The sequence below is a fragment of the Octopus bimaculoides genome, chromosome 3 (genome assembly GCF_046866305.1).
Source record: "Octopus bimaculoides isolate indiv1 chromosome 3, ASM4686630v1, whole genome shotgun sequence".
NCBI classification, from domain to species: domain Eukaryota; kingdom Metazoa; phylum Mollusca; class Cephalopoda; order Octopoda; family Octopodidae; genus Octopus; species Octopus bimaculoides.
Genome location: NC_142930.1, coordinates 95,842,483 through 95,863,220, shown reverse-complemented (window position 1 = coordinate 95,863,220; position 20,738 = coordinate 95,842,483). Strand labels below are relative to the sequence as shown.

Below are 20,738 nucleotides of genomic sequence, written 5' to 3'. Positions count from 1 at the left end.
AGTCTTAAAGAGAGACACATTAGATAATGTGTTCGTAGATAAATAAGATCGTTTGGTCAGAACTGGGGCGTCTTGGGTTATAGGACCACTCAATCAAAGCTGACATGAGGGCAAAACAACAACAAATAAAAAACACTGGAAAAAATTGATCATGACGGGAACCACGCCCTCTCCGTTTTCTAACAAAATAAAATCCGGTCAAAGTATTGAAAACATATGAAAACAAAACTGAAGCGAATGTTGAATAAATTTATTTTCTTTCCTAAATAAAACATAATACTGAGGTGTTGGTTTGTAAACTATATCCTATATACCACTAGACAGTTACGGTAGTTGTAAAGTCGTTCGCAAGTATGTTAAAATACCATAGATGGGGAACGATTTCCTAGTTAAAGACTTGGTCTTACTCCGAATATAAAGTATGGATGCTATATTGGTTTATAGAAGAATTGCTCCTAATTTCTTAACAGAGGAAATGTGAAGTGGTAAATCAGCAACTTACCCGGTGCCATTGTCAATGACAACGGCAGGCAATCGGCCAGACATCGCTCTCGTTTGTGTTAGAAATATCGACGCCTATCAGCTTACTCTCTTTACTGAATAGCTGTTGAGAGAGTAGAATCTGTACAAAGAGAACGTACACGCTTCAAGCAGACACGTTAAGGTCTCAGACTTGCACGTCAAATCGAATGTCAGTGAACAGCTTCAAAAGAACCGACTGTGCTGTGTGTGTGTGTATGAGGAGGAAACAACGCTACCAGGTGTTATAGCAAGATGGCGGCTACTGATGGGACAGCCTCAGTCTGGTGGCATAAACGAACATAATCAGCCGCTTGTTCGTATTCCGGTAGGATTGCTCTCCCCTCCTTACAACTAGAGAGGAAGATAAATCTGCTTAAAAGAGAAAGAGAGAGAGAAACAGATAAAGAAAGAAATAAACAGAGACGGGAATTTTATTTTTCAAAGAGTGAAGGCAATAAGTTGGAGAGAAACAAAAACAAATAGAAAAAAAAGTGGTGAGAAGGAATAAGAGGGAATGTATGTGAAAGATTACTTATCAGAGTAGATAGGAAAAAAGTAGAAATGATGAAAAAGTTAACTGGAGTTAGAGAGAGTAAGAGAAAAAGATAAGCGACAGATTGATGAGACAAAGAGAGAGAAATGAGAAGTTAAGTGATAGACAAAGTTGTACAGAGTGGTGGGAGAAAGAGTGAGAGTGAGGGACTGAGATAGGAAAGATGAATAGTAAAAAAAGGGTGTGTTATATGAGAAAATGTGAGAAATGAACAGAAAAACCAGATAAGTTGTGAGACGGGGAGGGGAAAGAAAAGGCGAAGATAAATGAGACAGAGAGGGAGAGAAAGAGAGTAAATAATTCAGAAGTGAGAAAAGGAGACAAGGGAATAACTTAGAAGATATGAAAAATAAGAACTAATGAAAGGCGAAGTGAATGAAACAGTCAAGAGAAAGAAGCCAAAAAGTTGTTTAGAAAGTTTAATAAAAAGTAGAAATAAGAAAAGAAAGATTTTAGGAATGAAGTTGGAAAGAGAAAGAATTGACAAAAAGTAAAGGTGAAGGCAGAATAAGAAACAAAGTGTGGGAGAAAGAGAGAGATGATATAGAAATAAGAATGAAAAGCACAGAGACTAAGAAAAAATTGAAGAAGACATGACAAAAAAGGAAGAAATAAAAGTAGAGAGGAGTATAAAAGAAGGTAGACAGATAGATAGATAGATGGATGGATAGATAAATAGATAGATACATACATACATACATACATACATACATACATACATACATACATACATACATACATACATACATACATACATACATACATACATACATATAGATAGATAGATAGATGGATAGACAGACTGATAGATAGATAGATAGATAGATAGATAGATAGATAGATAGATAGATAGACAGACAGACAGAAAGAGACTAAGGCAAAGTTAGACTAGATGAGAGAGAGTGTAAGATGAAGTATGTTTCCAGAACTCTTCAAATCTTATCACGTCTCAAGTCAATTTTCACATTCTTATCTTGGTCTGTTGATTTTGATAGTAATGTAATAATTTTGAATAGCCTTATTGTTTCAAACATAGAAATGATAAAAATAAATAGATTAAAAAATAAGGTGAAATAAAGAATAGAAGAAATGAGTAAGTATAATTAAACTAGAACATGTTCAGAGCTGTTTAGGTTTCCCTCTTGCAAGTTATCTTGCTTCAAATGATCAATGTGATATAGTGTCCAACACAAAGGATTACTGTACTCATCCATCTTGTAGCCAATGAAATACAGAAACTATCTTTAATCCAATAGTGATTATTGTTGTTGCTATAGAGGGGAAGGTTGTCGTTTATCTTCAAGTTAGCCCCGCTCAAGGTATTTTAAGTATTCTAAACATGACCAGATGTCTTTGATTCAATAATTACTGTGTTTTCATCTACAGTATTCAATGTGTCCTCTCATTTACTGAAAACAGTAGGATGCAATATGAGGGAGATTTAGCTACTACTTCTTACAAAGCGTCCTTCATTGCCTTGTAAAAATTAGATACTAGTTGAGAAGCAGGCAGCATGAGACATAGCTCAACATCCAGCAAGCCACACTACTAAAAACATTTTAATAAACATTATTTTTCAAGTGAAATTAGGCATGCCATTCAGGAATTTCCATAGGCCACAGGTCATCCATAACTGGTTTACATAGAGATACATATAAAAAAAAAAAAAATTATGTTTGTAGATGAAAAGGAAATCGACTGTATTAATGTATTATCCTTTAGCATTTAAACCAGCTTTACCTGGCCCAACTACTCTACTGGTTTCATGTTCAAACCAGCCACATCTGGCCTCTCACACCTACCCTACAATGTCATTCAAAAATATACAAACACATCATCAAAAATTTCAATACTGAGATAGAGGATGATTAATTCAAATCAATATGAATAAACAAGTACAACAGTTGACAGAGTAATCTGAAAGCTAAAGGGTTAAGATATTTCTGCAGGGTTTATGACATGGCTCGGCAAAAAAAAAAAAACGAATTACAGATGAGGTCGTTGTTGTTGTTGGCACTCCGTCGCTTACGACGTCGAGGGTTCCAGTTGATCCGATCAACGGAACAGCCTGCTTGTGAAATTAACGTGCAAGTGGCTGAGCACTCCACAGACACGTGTACCCTTAACGTAGTTCTCGGGGATATTCAGCGTGACACAGTGTGACAAGGCTGACCCTTTGAATTACAGGCACAACAGAAACAGGAAATATGAGTGAGAGAAAGTTGTGGTGAAAGAGTACAGCAGGGTTCGTCACCATCCCCTGCCGGAGCCTCGTGGAGCTTTAGGTGTTTTCGCTCAATAAACACTCACAACGCCCAGTCTGGGAATCGAAACTATGATCCTATGACCGTGAGTCCATTGCCCTAACCACTGGGCCATTGTGCCTCCACTACAGTAATGTGACTGAGAGAAAATATCTCAACAACTACAGTAGAGTATTACATATGTAATGCAGAGAACTGAAAAACTTTAACTTACTGAGATTATCTAAGCAATTAGTGGACAAAAACTCCTTCTATGAACATTTGAAATATAAAAAACAAGCAAGCAAGGAGATAATTGCAATAAGATCATCATGCTCATCGTTTTAATAACCACTTTTCCATGCTTACTGGGTAAGATGGAAATTAAATGAGACAAACTTTCTTTGGTTGAATGTCCTTCCTGTTGCCAACCTGTTTCCAAGTAAGGCCACTTTTTTCCCCCATGGCTGGACATGTTTTTCATGGGAGATTGGAAACAAAGAACAGCGCTTGAATGATGGTCGCACTTGTTTACAACACTCATATAATGTCAAGACAAGGTGACACCAACTCACGCATAGGCAAACACACACATGCACACACACATACATACAAAAAAATATGAATGACAAACTTATTTCAGTCTCCATCCACTCACAAGTCTTTGGTCAACCTAAGGCTATAGTAGAAGACACTTGCTCAAGGTGCCACACAGTATGACTGAACCTGGAACCAAATCATTGAGAAGCAAGATTTTTAACCATGCTGTCATGCATGCTGTGTGGTGTCTATCAATTGACAGAAATTTTTGGACAATATAACCAAAGTTGACTGGAATGGATTTGATTTTTAAAGCTGACTGATCTTATTGGACCTCATCAGTTTGCAGTATATTTTACTCAGTAACACTAAGTAAAAAGAAATAGAAAGAATGTAATAACACTGATTATAAACATCAATAATATAGCTGAGGTGAAATATTTCAGGTGAGCTTTCTTTATACATGTGAAAGGCCTGCAAGAGTCACAGCCATTTTTCTTCTTAACTAAAGAAATAAGATGGTTGCTTGACCTCCCAGAAATAGCAGTCGAATCTTTCTCAAATTACACTATAATTGTTAATGAATTATAGATACACAATGACCAAAGAAATGACAGAAGGGTCCAAACTGGAATGTCTGACAATAGGTTTGCTCAGCCACGGGTGACCAGGGACTAAACAGTAACAACTACCATAAAAAAAACTTTACAGTGGACACAGTACAACCAGGCTCCCAAAGGGTACTACCACCCTCTAGGTGTCAATACTGGTATTAGTTTTAAAGGTGATTATAAAGGAACACATTTTCCAGAGCTCATGGGACTTATTATTCTTTTGAAATTACCATCAGCTTTGGTTTTTCATCCTTCTGGATATTGGTAAAATAAGTACCAGTCATGTACCAGAGTCATTTTTTTCAACTATAAAAGGACAGTAGTCTGAAAGATTTGAAGAAATTGAATCAGTTAAATGCTCCAATTTTCCAGAGCTTGGGCGATATGGACACTGCAGAAGTAAGAACGTCTATCTTGGACACTGTAAAATGGTCATGATCACATGAGTTACCCTATGAAGACATACATTGATCAAGTAGTGGTGGAATATGGACGTCAACAAGAGACACTATCACATACTTTGGAAGACAGTGATGGGTAAAGGATCAGGATCATGCATCTGAGCAAACTCTACATCATGGTGGTGGCGGTGGTGCTGCTGGTACTGCTGCTGCTGCTGCTTCTGCCACCGCCACTACCACCACCACCACTGCTGCTGCTGAGTGAATCAATCTTAGCAGTGTAATCAAAATCTTCTTTATTACATACTGACATGTTCAGATGAGTGTCCTCATAACAACTATTATAGTCCCAACAATTTTGCCTTTGTACTCTTTGGTCTTTATCAGGCACCTCCCATATTTGGTAATGTTCTTGAAATTTTGAACCCAACCCTCTATTAAACCTATGAGACTAGATTGTTTTCATTCTATTTTCCATATTAAAGATAATCTCTCATTAGTTTTTTCTCATAGCTGTAGTATTACTTACTATTTCTGCTTGAACTAGAGTATATATTGTTCACTGACCTAGGAAATGAGAACAATATACTCCAGTTGATTTAAAATTCCAAGAATATTACGAAATATAACATGAACCTGAAAAAGGCCCATGAATATAACAGTCATGACAATATCACTATAACAATGAAAACAAGGATACTAGTTCAAATACGTCATTATAACAATGTTTATATTTCAAGTATGAAATATAGACTAAATTTATCAAAATCCTCTTGCTTAACATATTTTTAAAAACAGCTCAGCATATATGTTGAGTTATGGTTCAAACTTAAAAAGATAGATTCAAGCAATATGATCAAACTCATGATGATGAGCCCTGAAAGGGCTCTAAGACTGGTGGTATTCTCAAATCAGAAACATATCCTGAGTCCTTACAACCAAGTAGACTCCACTAAAGGCACCCAAGGTGTCAGCAGGTAGTATCAAAACAAGGTAACAGATTAGGCCTACCTTTCATGTAGGCTAGGGCAGGATTTGAACTCAAAACACAGAGCTAGAATAATCACTGCAAAGCATCTGGTCAGAAGTTATTCCAGTTCTACAGATCCACCAATCTGGATTGGTTAGTATTTTATTGACCCCACAAAGTAAACGTGACATCGGTGGGATCTGAACTCAGAATAGTGAGTTCAGAACAAACACAAAACATTCTATCCAATGCTCCAATGACTCAACTAATTTGCCACACGTATAAGTAGATTGAATGAGTCTGCATTAGAGTAACATTCCATGCAGTTTAATATTCTGAGATCTGCTGCAGCCACTTTAAACGACATGGGTTGAGTGAAGACTTGAGTTGGTGATTGGAAGGGCAGCTGACTGTAAAATAAGACCTCAATACATACATACAGATATATATATATATATATATATATATATATATATATATATATATATATATATATTATTCAAAATGTACAGTATTATATACCCATCATGGCTGATCTTACATTTCAGTTTCGTGCTAGGAATACAATGGAGTGTTAGGTAAGGTAACAATCCGACTATGTAACCTTACACTCATCAGAGTTAGCCAATATGGAATGGAATATGGAGACTAGCACGAAATGGATTGGTAATATCAGCTGTGATGGATATATAATACTGTACATTTCGGATGATATACCCACTCTATTCATAAATGTACAAGTGCATCTTTTCCCTGACTTATGGACTCTTAGATGAATCATATGTGTAAGTGTATACATATATATATATATATATATATATATATATATATATCACATTTCTACTTAATATAGTTTTGGGCTTGGTGGTGATGGTGGTAATGGTGGTGGTGGTGGTGATGGTGGTGGTGGTGATGGTGGTGGTGGTGGTGGTGATGGTGGTGGTGCTGGTGGTGCTGGTGGCGGTGGTGGTGCTGGTGGTGCTGGTTCTGGTGCTGGTGCTGGTGGTGCTGGTGCTGGTGTTGGTGTTGGTGGTGCTGCTGCTGCTGCTGGTGTGTATGATGGTCTCTTCTGCTAATTTCAATTTGTAAGCATCCAGTTGTTCAATCAACTGAACAATCTACTTATTGACTTAGCATGTGAAGTGGCTGCATATTCCTTAGACATATGTACCCATTATGTGACAAAACTGGAGGTTTGAATTACAGATGCAGTCCACTCGGTGGACATTTATACAGTTCCTGTCTACTCACTTTCTCATCCCTTCTACCATCCTCTCATCCAAATCACTCTGTTTCTGCCACCACACTTTTACTCTTCTCTCCCATCCATTCCAGTCCTTCTATCATTGCAGTCTCTTCCATTCATTTCGTCAGCCCCAAAGCACTGAGCAAACACATCATAAAGTGGTGAGGGCTCTCTAGTCTTACAGCGTACATGGAAATCTCACATGTATTGGTGCCACTATAAATTCATGCAGGACACTGTAAAATGATTGGTGAACAAAGACATGGGGTTGAGAAGACCCTTTACTACTGAAGAGGATATGGCAACTTCTCTATAAATGGTGCCATGATAAAATGCATCCAGTACACACTATAAAGTGCAGGATCAAGAGCATCCTTTAATTTTCTAAAGCAAGGGCCCCCAACCACTGGGTCACAGACCAGTACTAAGCTGTAGATCATTTGGTACTGGGCCACACAGAAAGAATAAAGTTTTTAATTTAATTTCTATTTTATTGACTATTGCAGTCTGTAGGGTGTTTTGCATTATGTATGTATTGTATACTCTTTTTACTCTCTTTACTCTTTTACTTGTTTCAGTCATTTGACTGTGGCCATGCTGGAGCACCAGTTGAACAAATCGACCCCAGGACTTATTCTTTGTAAGCCTAGTACTTATTATTCTATCGGTCTCTTTTGCTAAACCACTAAGTTACGGGGACGTAAACACACCAGCATCGGTTGTCAAGCGATGGTGGGGGGACAAACACAGACACACAAACACACATACATATATATATATATATATATATATATATATATATATATATATACTCCTGCGCCTATTATAAGCAATATGTATGTATTATATACGTAGTAATTAAATTACATATTATGCACTTTATTGTGTCTTGTTATGCATGTGATCCCCTGGTCCATGAAAAAATTGTCTTGCAGCGTGGATGGATGGATGGACGGATGGACGGACGGACGGACGGACGGAAGGATGGACGGACGGATGGATGGATGGATGGACGGACGTATGGATGGATGGATATATGAGTAATGTTTAACATATAGCTTCCATATTAGGACACTCTTCTTATCAGTTCTCAACAGGATATCACAGTAATTTCAGCATCTTCTTCCAGTATCACATTCAAGTAATACCAAGCAGCAATTGATGCTGCTAGGGAATGTCCAAATTCTTTTAGTCCTCACTAACACACTTGTTTTCCTATGTCATTCATGCAGCAACCACAATAAACTAGATGATGTTGTAACCACTCCAACTATGGGTCAGCTATTTGGTTTTACAACCGTGCTGCAAACAAGATAGGAGACCACCGTTCTAAAAGACATGAGAACTTCTTTAATGCCTACATATCACAATAAAATGTACCCAGTACACTCTTGAATTGGTTGGTGTTAGGAATAACATCCAGCCATAGAAACCAAGCCAAAAATGAAATATACAAGCATCATGCAGTTGTCTGATATGCCTAGGAGAATGAATAAAAGCTCACTCAGACTTTGATGACCAATCCAACCCATACCAACATGGAAAACACTGGTGGATTTGAATGGAACACCTTGTATTGCAATAATAAACCAATGCCCTGATCTTATGACTTTATTTGACTTGACACAAAACATTCTTATTGTAGAGTTATAACTGTGTAATATGGAGTGGGAAGAGTTTAAAATATGAAGGCCTCAGAGATTATATGCAGTATGAGGATGGCTGTGTATAGAGCTTCCAGTAGAGATGGGATGTCAAGGGTTTGTAGCTGGATCCACTGTGTCCTACTTGGCTGTTATTGGAGTTTGGAATACAGCAGAACAGAGGGGGAGGGGGAGAAGGAGGAAGAGATAGGGAGGGAGGGGAGGGAGGGAGAGGGAGGGAGGGGAGGGAGAGGGAAGGAGAGGGGGAGAGAGGGAGGGAGGGAGAGAGAAAGAGGGAGGGAGGGAGAGAGAAAGAGGGAGGGAGAGAGAAAGAGGGAGGGAGAGAGAAAGAGGGAGGGAGAGAGAGAGAGAAACAGACAGATAGACAGACAGAAAATAGAAAATTATTTGTCATGGATAAGATGAGTGTAAGAGCAAAGAACAAATCCTCAGCAAGTTGTAAAACCAAATAGCTAACCCATAACTGGAGTGGTTACGAGTTCATTTAGTTTATTGTGGTGGTTGCATGAATGACATAGGAAAACAAGTGTGTTAGTGAGGACTAGAAGAATCTGGACATTCCCTGGTAGCATCAATTACTGCTGGGTATTACTTGAATGTAATACTGAAAGAAATTGCTGAAATTATTGATGCCCTGTTGAGAGCTGATATGAGCGTCCTACTGTGGAAGCTATATGTTAAACATTACTCATATATCCATCTATCTATCCATCCATCCATCCATACATGCATGCATGCATACATACATACATACATACTTACAGGCATATGTATATGAGTGGGTGCTGAAAAGTTTCTGGCTTTAAGGGTAACATGAAAGGCCTTGTTGGAGGCTCAACCTTCTGCATTCTTTTACAGGGCTTAGAAAAACTGAAGGACTGTTGTAATAAGTGCGTGAATCGGAGAGGGGAATATGTTGAATAAAATCGTAATTAACTGATCCTCCTGTATTTTCTTTTGCCCAAAGCCAAGAACTTTTCAACCCCCCCTATATATATATATATATATATATATATATTCTTTCTTTTCTATTCTTTTGTTTATTTCTATTCTTTTAACTGCAGCCATGCTGGAGCATCACCTTTTCCTCTTAACACTTACATCTACACACATACGTGGTCTGATCAATAAGTATCTGGATTGTTGCCATAGTAACAAAGCTAAAGCAAACAGAGTGAAGCTGCTTGGCACACATTAACCTTGAACTCTGTTGTGCATGTGCACTAAATTTTGATGTTGTAACTCACTTCCGCTGTTTACAGCAGTGCTTGGAAGGAAGGTGTGTAGCATGTGATCATTCAAGGTCAGTCTGTGCCAAGTAGCTTCACTCTGCATACTTTAGCTTCATTACTATGTCAACAGTCCAGATACTTATTGATCAGACCTTGTATATATATACACACATGAATACATACAGGCATATGGCATAGTGGTTAAGAGCACGGGCTACTAACCCCAAGATTCCGAGTTTGATTTCAGGAAGTGACCTGAATGATAATAATAATAACATCATCATCATCATCATCATCATCATCATCATCATCATCATCGTTTAACGTCTGCTTTCCATGTTGGCATGGGTTGGACGATTTGACTGAGGACTGGCGAACCAGTTGGCTACACCAGGCTCTAATCTGATCTGGCAGAGTTTCTACAACTGGATGCCCTTCCTAATGTCAACCACTCCGAGAGTGCAGTGGGTGCTTTTACATGCCACCAGCACGAGGGCCAGTCAAGCGGTACTGGCAACGGCCAAGCTCAAATGGTGTTTTTTACTTGCCACCTGCACAGGAGCCAGTCCAGCGGCACTGGCAATGACCTCGCTCAAATATTTTTTCACATGCCAGTAAGGCAACGCTGGTAACAATCATGCTCGAATGGTACTTTTTACATGCCACTGGCACAGAAAGCAGTCAGCTGCTCTGGCAACGATCACACTCAGTTGGTGCTCTTAGCGCTCCACTAGCACGGATGCCAGTCATCGAATTTGATCTTGATTTCGATTTCACTTGCCTCAACAGGTTTTTGTAAGCAGAGTTTAGTGTCCAATGAAGGAAAGGTATGCATAAGTCAGCTGGTTACACCCCTGGCATAGGCCACAGGTTATGGCCTCACTTGGCTTGCCGGGTCTTCTCTAGTACAGCATATTTCCAGAGGTCTCGGTCACTAGTCATTGCTTCGGTGAGGCCTAATGTTTGAGGGTCATGCTTCACCACCTCATCCTAGGTCTTCCTGGGTCTACCTCTTCCACAGGTTCCCTCAACTGCTAGGGTGTGGCACTTTTTCACACAGCTATCCTCATCCATTCTTGCCACATGACCATACCAGCGCAGTCGTCTCTCTTCAACTTTCTTTTCCTGGATGTTCCACAAAGTCAAGAGTGAGCAGACCAAGAGGGTGCATATATATATAAACGCAATTACATAGCTACCTAAAACAATTAGCGAAAGCATAGTACACACTACACTACCATCATCATCCTCATCATCATCTAACGTCCATTGTCCATGCTGGCATGAGTTGGACGGTTTGACCAGGGCTGGCAAGCTGAGGAGCTGCATCTGACTCAAAAATCATAATTGATAGTGAGTGATAGCTATAGTTTCAGTTAGTTTACACACACACACACACACACACAAGTACACATACACACACATATGCTGCAGTTAGTTTACTAGTGTTGAAATTACTGTTAATGCTGTCGTTCTTGTTGTAGTAGCAGTAGTCTAAACGATAGTTGATCTTGTGGTGATGTTTTTGTTATATCAACATTCTAAAACTTGAAACAAATTGTTTTCTAACTTGTATATAAAATAGGTATGTCAACTGAAACTGTTTAACTGTTTGTATTGTCATTTCCGTCCAAATTATCAGTTTTCTGCACAAAGTCTGTTAAGTGCACTTGGCATTCCAATCTAAACAGAGTTCAATCCCCTCCTTTCTCTCTCACTCTCTCTCTCTTTCTGACTATTGTTCTCCTGTTTTCTTCTTCTTTCCCAGTTTTTGCTAATCTCCATGAGTTTGTATAAGTCTTCCACAAGAACGTTAATGCCTGCCCTTGCCCCACTCCTTCTCTTCCTTGTCATCATCATAATCAACAGTCGCAGCTGCAGCTGCCATAGCTGTAACAGCAACAGCAACAGCAGCATGTTTGTCATGGTGGTTGTTGTTGTTGTTGTTGTTGTTGATGCTATTATTATCATCATCATCATTATCCCAATTTTCATTACCGCTATCACCAGAGATATCATCACCATCTTTGCTATCATCATCATCACCACCACCACCACCACCACCACCACCATAACCACCACCACCACCATATCATCACCTCCACCACTACCGCTGCCATCACTTCCACCTTCATCGCCGCCGCCGCCACCACCACCACCACCACTGCTTCCCCCCACTGCCACCACTACCGCTGCCACCACTTCCACCATCATCGCTGCCACTATATCACCACCACCATCATTATCATCGTCATCATCATGTCCTACACAAACACTCACATATGACAAACTAATTATTTCACACCCTGAAATTGGAAGATGAACTATTAAATACCAGAATTTTTTGTTTGACTGTTGCAAGTACGGCTGTATCATTAAGAAGTTTACATTGCAACCTTGTGATTTCCAGTTCAAAAACATGCTTTTAGCCATTAAGGTAAGAAAGATGTTCAAAGTATTGAAGAAGGCTGTTGTTAATGGCAGTCTTCATCACATTTGATCTCTGTTGGAAGAGGGTGTGATGGGACAATGGCTGGTTGGGTTAGACGCATTGCTCTTCTTCAGAAAAGAATTATCATGTGAACCCTTGAATACTGACAGTTTTTTCATCGTTGCCGATAATTATATTGGTATCTGTAAAGACATATGAAGCAAGATGCATCAACAGTTCAGCAAAACATTTGCTCGAGCATAGATTTCAAACTAAGGCAGAAAGCCACTCCTTTTGAGAGAAATCTATAATCAGCTTAACTGTCTGAATACAGAAAGTTGTAATAAATGCACAAAATTTTATTTCCGTTAACTGCAGAAAACAGTTTTACCTCATGGCTTTGTAAAAACCTCCCTCGCCTTAAGCTACTAGAAGAGAAGAAGCTCCCAGTGGCACTTTACAGATTTTCTTAATCATTTTCACATATTTCATCAAATATCTCTTTACAGAGCAAATATCCAATACTTTTAGTGGTGGCTATGAAAACCATACCTACAGAAGATATTGAAAAAGTATTGCAGAAGCAGAAAATATAAATTCTACTTTTTGGTGAATAATTAACATCATTGTAGGAATGACCATGAAATTTAATTACACTGTCAAAGCTTTCATGGACCTTGGTATTTAACAAGTTCTTATTTTACCAAACCCAGAAGGACAAAAGTCTACTTCAACCCTGAAAGTATTTGAAAACAAAACATAAAGGGATATAGCTAAATACTGCTAGGTATTTTGTCCAACACTTTACTAATTCTGACAATCCATTGCCCTTCTTTAAGTATATGAGGGGGTGCTGAAAAGTCCCTGGCTTTGGGTAAAAGAAAATACAAGAGGATCGGTTAATTATGATTTTATTCAACATATTCCCATGTCATTTACACACTGATTGCAGTGGTCCTTCAATTTTTCGAAGCCATGTAAAAGAACTTGGAAAGATGAGTCTCTAGTTCAGTGATTCTCTATTAAGATGCTTGGCAACGATATCAAGTATTCATCTTGACAGAAATAAATCACATGCTACCATCTTTAAAAAAATTAGAAAGAGACGCTGCATAAAGTGATCTTAGATACACTATGCCTGAAATTAAGACAGGATGGTCAAGAAAGGGACACCTTTAATCACAGATATAGTTCAGAGTTCATTGGGGCTGGATAACATTGATGTTAGTCTAGCCAACAGAGAAGCTTCTAAGTAGTCAACTGATTTGTTTGGAGGACAGGTTGCGGACAGTATTTGTTTGCAATTTTCAACTGCTAATTTTACACATATTTTTTTACTTTTATGTTGGTCTTTTTCTTCTTAAAAGCAATAACTTTTGCTTTATTTTTTTTTTTATTTTATTTTTTTTTTTTTGAAGAATAATTGACTAAAGAAAATTTTGATCCTCCCAATTTGTGGAAGAAGCATGGAGTCCTCCTTGGAATCTGCCCTGGAAGGACAAACAAGATTTCAGACTTCCTCAACATCAACAGAAGGCTGGTGGAAAAGATCAGAAAGGAGCTGGAAGATTCAGGATTTGACTACAAGGGAAGAGCAGAGAAGAAAATCCATGATTAACAATCTGATAACCATCAGAACACTGGAATTTATAACTGAAATCCAGATCATCAACAATGATTCCAGCATGGGAGAAAGGTGTGAATGAAAAGCTCACAAGACTGGTAATGCATGAGAACATTTGCTACTTTTCATACAAGACGAGGAAAGGACAATTTCTGTCCAAGATGAAGCAGGAAAAGTGCTCAAGCACACCAAAAAGCTGATCAACAAGCTTAAACAGCTACTGGAGCCAGGTATGCTGTGGTGCTTCTCCAAGAAGAATTTCTGCCAAGACCAGAAGATCAAATCCCAGAACAACAAGTAGCTCACTGTCTCACCCAAGGATGTGCCCAGAGTCATGCAGATGAAATTTCCAGCAACAATCATAGTATTCAGTGTCTTTTGCTACCCCACCTCTTCCCTGATAGCCTCTTGCCGAACACCAACGGCTACATCCATGTTCTGGGCAAGGTGATGAAACCCTGGATCGACTGAGTAGCGGCAAAATTCTGGCCCTGCCACACCAGCCAGAAGTGGCTGTCAGAAAATTTCTTCAATCACACAGCACCTGACATTTGGCATCTCAACTCGCCTGACTGCAAACATCTCGATTTCTTTGTATGGGTCGTGGTGGAATGAGAGACCATCAAATCCAGGTGCTAACACGAAGGACGAGCAGAGGGCCAGGATTACCAGGGCCTTCAGGAGTCTAAAACGTGAGACAATGACGAGAGCCTATGGGCGGTTTCGAGGTCACCTGCTGGCTGTCATCGAAACCAAAGGCAGGTTCATCGAGAGAGATTGACAGAACATGTCACGAAGACAAACTGACCCAAATATGATGAGTATACTCAAAAAATACAAATGATTTTATTTTTTCCTGAGACAGACATCATGCGAACGAATACCGTCCGCCCGGTATTCGTTCGCATGATGACTGTTTAGTATGGCAAATCTCCGTTTCTATTCTACGTCTACCCTATTTAATAAAAAGAAGGGTATGTTGCATAATATAGTATTAGATACACTGCACCGGAAAAAAAAAATTGAAAAAACATGAAGGTCCTGGCTAGAACACCTTACACTATAGTTTTTATCGATAAGGGCTGACATGAGATTAAACATCAACACTCGTAGCCGGATTTGGCACAAAAAAGAAAAGTTAACTTTAAAAACGAAAAAGTTAATTCTTTTCTCACAAAATGAATAAACTGATATGAAAGTGAAGTCGAAGCAGGAAATTATAAATCTGATATTTCTCAGAGCAATAATTTTCTGTGTAGGATCATAAAAATAGAGAGAGGGATACGCTGTTAATAGATAAAACCGGATCACAACCAACTGAATAAATTTAGTTAACCTCTTAAAAATTGTTTCCGGGAAAAGCGATCTGAACTCTAGAAGTCTACATTTATTTATTTAATTATTTTTACAAAATAATTCGGTGAGGCGGAAGAAATATACTGGATTCTTATAATAAAGACAACCAACTCTTTAAATATATAATAGTTAATATTTCCTAAATGAAATCAAAACAAGACGAGATCGTGTGCTCACACTTATTACTAGTTGTACGTATACACTTTAACAGGGTTATAAGTTGTCTCTCTTGTTTCTTTCAGTTGGTTCAAGGGAAATAACAATCTCAGAGGTGTGTGTGTGTGTGTGTGTGTGTGCGCGCGTGCGCGCGTGCCTGTTGGGAACGATTGGTCAGCAGACCAATCGTGATGATGATGATGATGATGATTTCGCCAACGACGACGACGTTGGTGATGGTGATGGCGGCGGCGGTGACGGTGGTGGTGGCGGCGGCGGCGGTGACGGTGGTGGTGGCGGCGGCGGCGGTGACCGTGGTGGTGGCGGCGGCGGCGGTGGTGGCGGTGAAAAAAAAAGTTGTAGGATGTCCAGACCTTGAGTCATTTTCCAGACTCTCCTTTCCGCTCCTAAATTCAGCTTCCCACTTTCGGACTGTTGATAAAAGCTGGAGCATCATTCCCAAATGTAGTGACCACATCAGCACATATGTCCTTGGGGGCTAAAGCTCGTTTACTGCAGGTACTTGATAACACAGCAATGCCATATTTTGTTCATTTTTAAGAAAAGTCGTTTCTAGTTACATTTGAAGTCTTCTTTGAACAGTCAGTTTACCTGGAAAGAAACAATGCAGTTATTAATAAGGGTTGAAATTAATTCATGCAACATTTCACAGTTCTAACATCATTCCTTCATAGTTCGCCTATGAACTTTTCAGCCTACCCTTATGAGTGTGTGCATGTGCGCACGCGCGTGTGTGTAAATATATATATATAAATTTAGTGAATGGAGTAAAACGCATATGTTAACTGCATACTTTTATTTCCAACATATGTTTCGAAGATTACAAATTAAACCTTCCATAGGAATCGGTGATGTTAAAAATGTAATGCATTTCCCTGAAGAGAAGATTACATTTTTAACATCACGGATTCCTATGGAAGGTATAATTTGTAATCTTCAAAACATATGTTGGAAATAAAAGTATGCAGTTAACATATGCGTTTTACTCCATTCACTAAATTTATATATACTCAAGTACCCAAAATAACAAGGAATTTCTACCTCATAAACAGGAGTTACACCACAGTCATTTTGTGATCTTTGCTACCCTGGTATCTATTAACCAATTTATTTTGTCCAAGTTATTTATTAATTAGGAGAAAATAAATACATATAATAATAATAATAATATATATATATATATATATATATATATATATATATATATATATATATATATATATATATATATATATATATATATATATACATATCCAATGGGCTTCCACACTGCTCCCATCTGCCAAATTCACTCACAAGGCATTGACTGGGTGGAAATTATAGTAGAAGACACTTGCTCAAGGTGTTGCAGGGCTGAACTGAACCCAAAACCTCTGCAAAGTGAGCTTCTCAACCATATAGCCATGCCTGCATCTATTCATGCAGTTTCTTTTAAGAACTAGAAAAAAGTTATTAAACAAATTAGGCAATTAAAAAAGAGCTGCAAAGTTTTGTTGTATTTTGGTTAGATTAATCTATTTAATAAAACTGTTTTCCATTTTTTTTTTTTTCATTTTCATGATCTGGAAGAATAAGCTGTGCCATGCACTTTGCAGAACTTCTGGGATCTGTGAGATCAATGAGGTTAATATTCTTTTCCATCAACTGAAACTTGACAGCCACAAAAAAAGCCATGGGAAAGGAAGGAATTCCAGAGAACCTATGTTCCAGGGAAGATGACTTTGGGATAGGAATTTGAGACAAGCCTGTAGGGGTGGACATAATATATGTGATGAAAGGAAGTGAGAAGCAAGAATTAGGTAGGTCCAAGATCATTTAAAAATCTTTAATTTATCTAAAATCTGGCCAGAATTTTAGTGCTGATATTTGAAATCAGAAACAGAATTAATTATGTAATCTAATTAGGTTGTACCAAATGCTATTATGTCATTATTCATTAATTTTTTTCTTGGGTAGCAGCTTAATTTGCAACCCACTTAATACCACCACTTAGCTCCAAGGGCCTTCAAGAGAGTTCACTCTGTAGGTATTTGAGCTTGATGTCTAGCCTAATGATAACAGCTTCTCATAAGCCTTTGACTATAGTAGAGGACACTTGCCCAAGGTGCCATGCAGTGTGACTAAACCTAAAACCATGTGGTTGGGAAGCAAGCTTCTTACTACACAACCACATTTGTGCCTAAGTTTAATACATTAAGGTAGTGAGCATTACTCTTTTTTCTCTGATTATGACATAAAAAAGGGGGATGCACAGCAATAGTGAATACATTATGCACAGCAACAGGTGTCTTTTACCTTTTACTTGTTTCAGTCATTAGACCATGGCCATGCTGGAGCACCACTTTGAAGAGTTTTAAGTCAAACGAATTGCCCCTGTACTTTTTTTAAGGCTTGTACTTATTCTATCGGTTTCTTTTACCAAATTGCTAAGTTACATGGATGTAAGTGCACCAACACCGGTTGTCAAGCAGTGGGGTGGACGGACAAAAACACACAGACACACGACAGGCTTTTTTCAATTTCCATCTACCAAATCCACTCACAAGGCTTTGGTCAGTCCAAGACTATAGTAGAGGACACTTGCCCAAGGTGCCATGCAGTGTGACTAAACCTAGAACCAAGTGGTTGGGAAGCAAGCTTTTTACTACACAGCCACACTTCTGCCTAAGTTATTACATCAAATATTTTGAAATACTAAAGGAAAACCCTTTCAAACGTTGCAATTATAGATTTGATAGGAAATCATTATTTACCACAAAATGCCATTGTTCTTCTTTGTTAAATTCCATTGTATCTGTGCATTTGAATAGTCAAGGACAACAATTTACTCTAAAGAGAGAAGATAATGGAAAGATTTACCTTTCAACACAAGGTGTATATTTAAATAATGACTGGTGCATTTCATTTAGTTAAGAATAAGTTTGCTTTGATAGCCTTTCTTTCTTATCTGGTATGGCATTGAGATACTTTGAAAACTGTAATTATAATTTAGAGGACATTTCATTCAATTTTTTTGAAATAACCATTTTGTTTTACCTTACCAGTGCTCTCTCTCTCTCTCTTCAATTTCTGTGGGTTTAGTTGATTGTCAAGGAACAAATACTGAATGATGGTCTGAAGCAAGATGGAAGAAAATGAAGTTTCAAGAATAATGTTGACCCCTATGTCTGAAGAAAAACATATCACAATAAAGAAAACCAAATGTTAAGTCATGCAGATATTAAAACCATGTGATAATTCAGAGAACCATGCAGACTAGTAGTTTTTGAAATGCAGTTATTACAGTCTATACTAGAGATATCATTACAAGATAAACATAGAAACACTTCCACAATATAAGTTCTTCACATAACATACAACATTACCAAAGTGATAAAAAGAAGAGACTGAAATGGTTCAGCCATGCAATAAGACACCCAATCATGCGTCTAGGACATTCACTCCTCATGGACAATAACCCCACAAGGACAATTACCCCTGAGGACAACAGATGATGATTTAAAACTTCTTAATATATTACAGAGGGGGAAATTAACCAAGGCAGGGATTGTCCTGAGGGTAGTTGTCATCAGGGGGAATTGTCCTATGGGGGGTAATTGTCTTGAGGGGGTGGATGTTGTCCTGATACGCCCAATCATTAAATAGCATTGTGATGCAGGACTTATAAGAGAGGGGTTCAGCTGGTATATTAGTTTAAGGCCCAAAGAGCCAAAGGATGGCACATGAATATGTGACAGGTGTCTCCCTGAAAAAAATGTAATTTCTGAGGATCTCCACTCTACTTATTGTGGAAGTCTTCCTAGCCGTCCACAATGACTTTCCAAACACTAGACCATGTAATAGATTCACCTCTCAGTTCCAACATATATATATATATATATACACATACATGCATGCATGCATACATGCATACATACATATACCCATTTGAGTGAAGATGCATGGCTCAGTGGTTAGAGTGTTGGGCTTACGGGGTAGTGAATTTGATTCCCAGACTAGGATGTGTGTTGTGTTCTTGAGCAAGCCACTTTATTTCACATTACTCCAGTTCACTCAGCTATAGAAATGAGTTGCAATGTCACTAGTGCTAAGCTGTATCGGCCTTTGACTTTCCCTATTGGTGGCATGAAAAGGGCAGGCTGTTACACATGAGCGACTGCTGGTCTTCCATAAACAAATTTGACTGGATTTGTGCCTTGGAGGAGAACTTTCTCGGTGCAATCCCATGGTCATTTCTGAAGACTGAAGGAGGGGGGCCTTTACCCTTTACCTATGTATGTATCATACTTAATATAAATACATCATGATAGGCAAATTTATCTGGAGATAACATCACTTATGGATGTGCTCTATTTAAAAACACAATATATATATATATATATATATATATATATATATATATATATATATATATATATATATATATCAAAAGGAGATGAAAATCATACCAGAAACTGCAGCAAGAGAGAATGCTAGATGCATTTCTGCTTCATTGGGCACTTTTGATAGTGAGTACTCACAACCAGCATGCTTAGAAGAAAATTGTCACCACCATTTTAAAGGAAAACAACTAGTTGTGTTTCAAATAGCTGCCTAAACTGGACAAAGATCCATTATGTGCAACATAAGCAGAATTAGACTAAAACAGTTATTTATGTACCATACTTTATGTAAATACATTCTGATAGTCAAACTTATTGCAGTATTCATTTGGAGATATCTGTTTTGGATATGTTTAAATATATGCAATTGAAAATTCCCAACAAGACAGAAATGTATCTAGCATTCTCACTTGCCTGGTGGGATGATTTTCAGATTCAATTCAAACTCCATATGTTTTACTTTTCTTCTCATCTTCATTCACTTTCATTTATCATATATGTTCTCTCTCTCAATATTTAATCTCTCTTTCTTTTTATCACCCCCCCCCTTTCCTCCTCTTATGATTTTAATTTCTTTAGTGACAACTAGCAGTTATGAACACCCTTTTTCTATCACTATGTATATCTCTCTCTCTCCTTGTCCCTCTTTCTAACTTCTTTTCTCTCTCTCTCCCCACTTCTCTCTCTCTCCCTTCTCCCCCCCTCTCTCTCTCTCAACACTTACTGCTTCTCATAAAATTTGGCCATTGTCTTTGGACTTTCTACATCAAAGGTTATTTCATT

The 20,738-nt window shown here is 38.2% G+C and overlaps 1 protein-coding gene and 1 long non-coding RNA gene across 4 annotated transcripts in view; one reads left to right on the top strand and one right to left on the bottom strand.

Moving 5' to 3' along the window:
- The window catches only part of LOC106870259 (actin-related protein 3), a 78,015-nt gene extending 77,229 nt beyond the window's left edge, over nt 1-786 (bottom strand). Inside the window, exon 1 of the mRNA XM_089349399.1 lies at nt 503-786. Within this exon, the coding sequence (XP_089205525.1) occupies nt 503-546 (44 nt within the window). The 5' untranslated portion in view covers nt 547-786. The remainder of the gene's footprint in view (nt 1-502) is intronic.
- Nucleotides 1-19,931, top strand: part of LOC106870266 (uncharacterized) — a 37,290-nt gene extending 17,359 nt beyond the window's left edge. Inside the window, exons 2-4 of one of the 3 annotated variants that reach the window (XR_016241145.1) lie at nt 7,668-7,729; nt 17,143-17,372; nt 18,655-19,931. This is a non-coding gene — a long non-coding RNA (uncharacterized LOC106870266). Of the gene's footprint in view, nt 1-7,667; nt 7,730-12,260; nt 12,423-17,142; nt 17,373-18,654 lie in introns of those variants that run through there. The other 2 variants (XR_001409508.3, XR_016241144.1) reach the window with 2 other exon arrangements.
- Nucleotides 19,932-20,738: the final 807 nt, after the last annotated feature.